Genomic DNA, 1,742 nt, shown 5'->3' with positions numbered 1-1,742 from the left:
ACAAAATTCTAGATACTTCTTCATGTTATCTAAATCATAAGGAAAATTTATTTATTTTTTAAAATTATTAATTTAGTTTAATTAACCTCCGATCATTATACAAAATATATTAAAGAATTTATTTTTTACAACAATTTATATACAATTATACTTTTGTACCTTTATCACATTATTCATAAGTTATTTTTATTTATTTTATTTTATATCTCCTTTTCTTTAAATGTGTAGGACTAGAAACAAAATCCACAAAACTTATCTGCGAAATCAAATTTACATATTAACGATATATATAAAGTAAGAGTTTTGTCATATTCTTACATTTGGAGATCACGTAAGATAAAAGAAAAAAAAAAGAAGAGACATTTAATATGTCATTAAATGAACAAATAAAGTTTTTATAATAAATATAAGAACTCTTATTTAGTTCAAATATACATTTTTTCATGTTTCTTACATTATCTATCTTCTCTTTTGATACATACAAGAATCTGATATGGCTTCTTTCACTACTTCACCTTCACTGGTTGGGAAGAAGAAGGTTTTGTTCATAATGGGTGCAACCGGCTCAGGCAAGACCAAACTCTCCATCAGCTTGGCCATGCAATTTCCCTCTGAAATCATCAACTCCGACAAAATCCAAGTTTATAAGGGTCTCGACATCATCACCAACAAGGTTTCAGAGTCTCAACGTTCTGGCATTCCTCATCACCTTCTTGCCATCATTGACGACCCTGATTACGATTTCACCATTGATGACTTCTGCAACCATGTCCTTCACGCTCTTGATATCATCGTTCAAAACGGACACCTACCCATTATCGTGGGTGGCTCCAACACTTACCTCACAGCCTTGCTTGAGGACCCTGACGTTGCTTTTCGATCCAAATATGATTGTTGTTTCATCTGGGTCGATGTGTCGTTACCGGTGTTGTTTCCGTATCTGGACAAAAGGGTGGACGAAATGGTTGATGCAGGAGTTGTGGATGAGATTCGAGAAGCTTTTGTTGCTGGAGCAGATTGCAGTCGTGGGATTAGAAGAGCCATTGGAGTTCCTGAGCTTGGAGAGTTTTTCCTTCTGGAGAAGGAAATAGACGATGAGGCTCAGAAGGAGAAGATTTTACAACATGCTATTATGAAAACCAAAGAGAACACTCATAAGTTGGCTGAGAGACAACTCTCGAAGATCCGAAACATGAACCATGACTTCAAAATGTTCATAATTGATTCCACACAAGTGTTTGAGGCTGTTTTGAATGGAGTGAATTATGAGCAATTGTACGAGGAGATTGTGTTCAAACCGTGCATGGAGATAGTGAAGCAATTTCTAGAAGAGACAACTGATGTGAACAAGACACATCTCGAAATGGTGAACAAGCCGTAGTTTGTGTTTAACAAAAATCGCTTATTTGATTAAGGACCATGTTAATGGAGTTATGGTAATAAATAATAAAAGAAAAAAAATATAAAGGCAAAATTAATTAGATAGTACGTATGGTGAAAGATAAATTATGATCTATAATATTTGCTTTTGTGTTTTTTTTTTCTTATCCTTTACAAGTCCTGTCTACTCATGGTAATGAGCAGTATTATGAATAAAATAAGTTTTTGTTTTTTCAAATATGCATTGTATGAATTCTTTTTTAGTATTTTATGTTATTTTAGGCTATTAATTTATGAACAGATATTTCATGAGTAAATAATAAATAAATTGACCATTATGAGAAACACGTGTACACAATATT

At 32.8% G+C, this 1,742-nt stretch overlaps 1 protein-coding gene across 1 annotated transcript; it reads left to right on the top strand.

Annotated features, from left to right (window-relative positions):
- The first annotated feature begins 455 nt into the window (after positions 1-455).
- LOC108321674 (adenylate isopentenyltransferase 5, chloroplastic) lies at positions 456-1,506 on the top strand. The gene has a single exon (XM_017553496.1). It carries the CDS (start codon positions 494-496, stop codon positions 1,379-1,381), a length of 888 nt encoding a protein of 295 aa, XP_017408985.1. The 5' UTR covers positions 456-493; the 3' UTR covers positions 1,382-1,506.
- The last annotated feature ends 236 nt before the right edge of the window (positions 1,507-1,742 follow it).

The sequence above is a fragment of the Vigna angularis genome, chromosome 2 (genome assembly GCF_016808095.1).
Source record: "Vigna angularis cultivar LongXiaoDou No.4 chromosome 2, ASM1680809v1, whole genome shotgun sequence".
Classification (NCBI taxonomy): Eukaryota; Viridiplantae; Streptophyta; class Magnoliopsida; order Fabales; family Fabaceae; genus Vigna; species Vigna angularis.
Note: the sequence above shows the minus strand (reverse complement) of the source record. Positions and strands in the feature narration are given on the sequence as shown.

Excerpts from the sequence above, each read along its gene's own strand:
- LOC108321674 (XM_017553496.1), top strand. The coding sequence starts at position 494 with ATGGCTTCTTTCACTACTTCACCTTCACTGGTTGGGAAGAAGAAGGTT.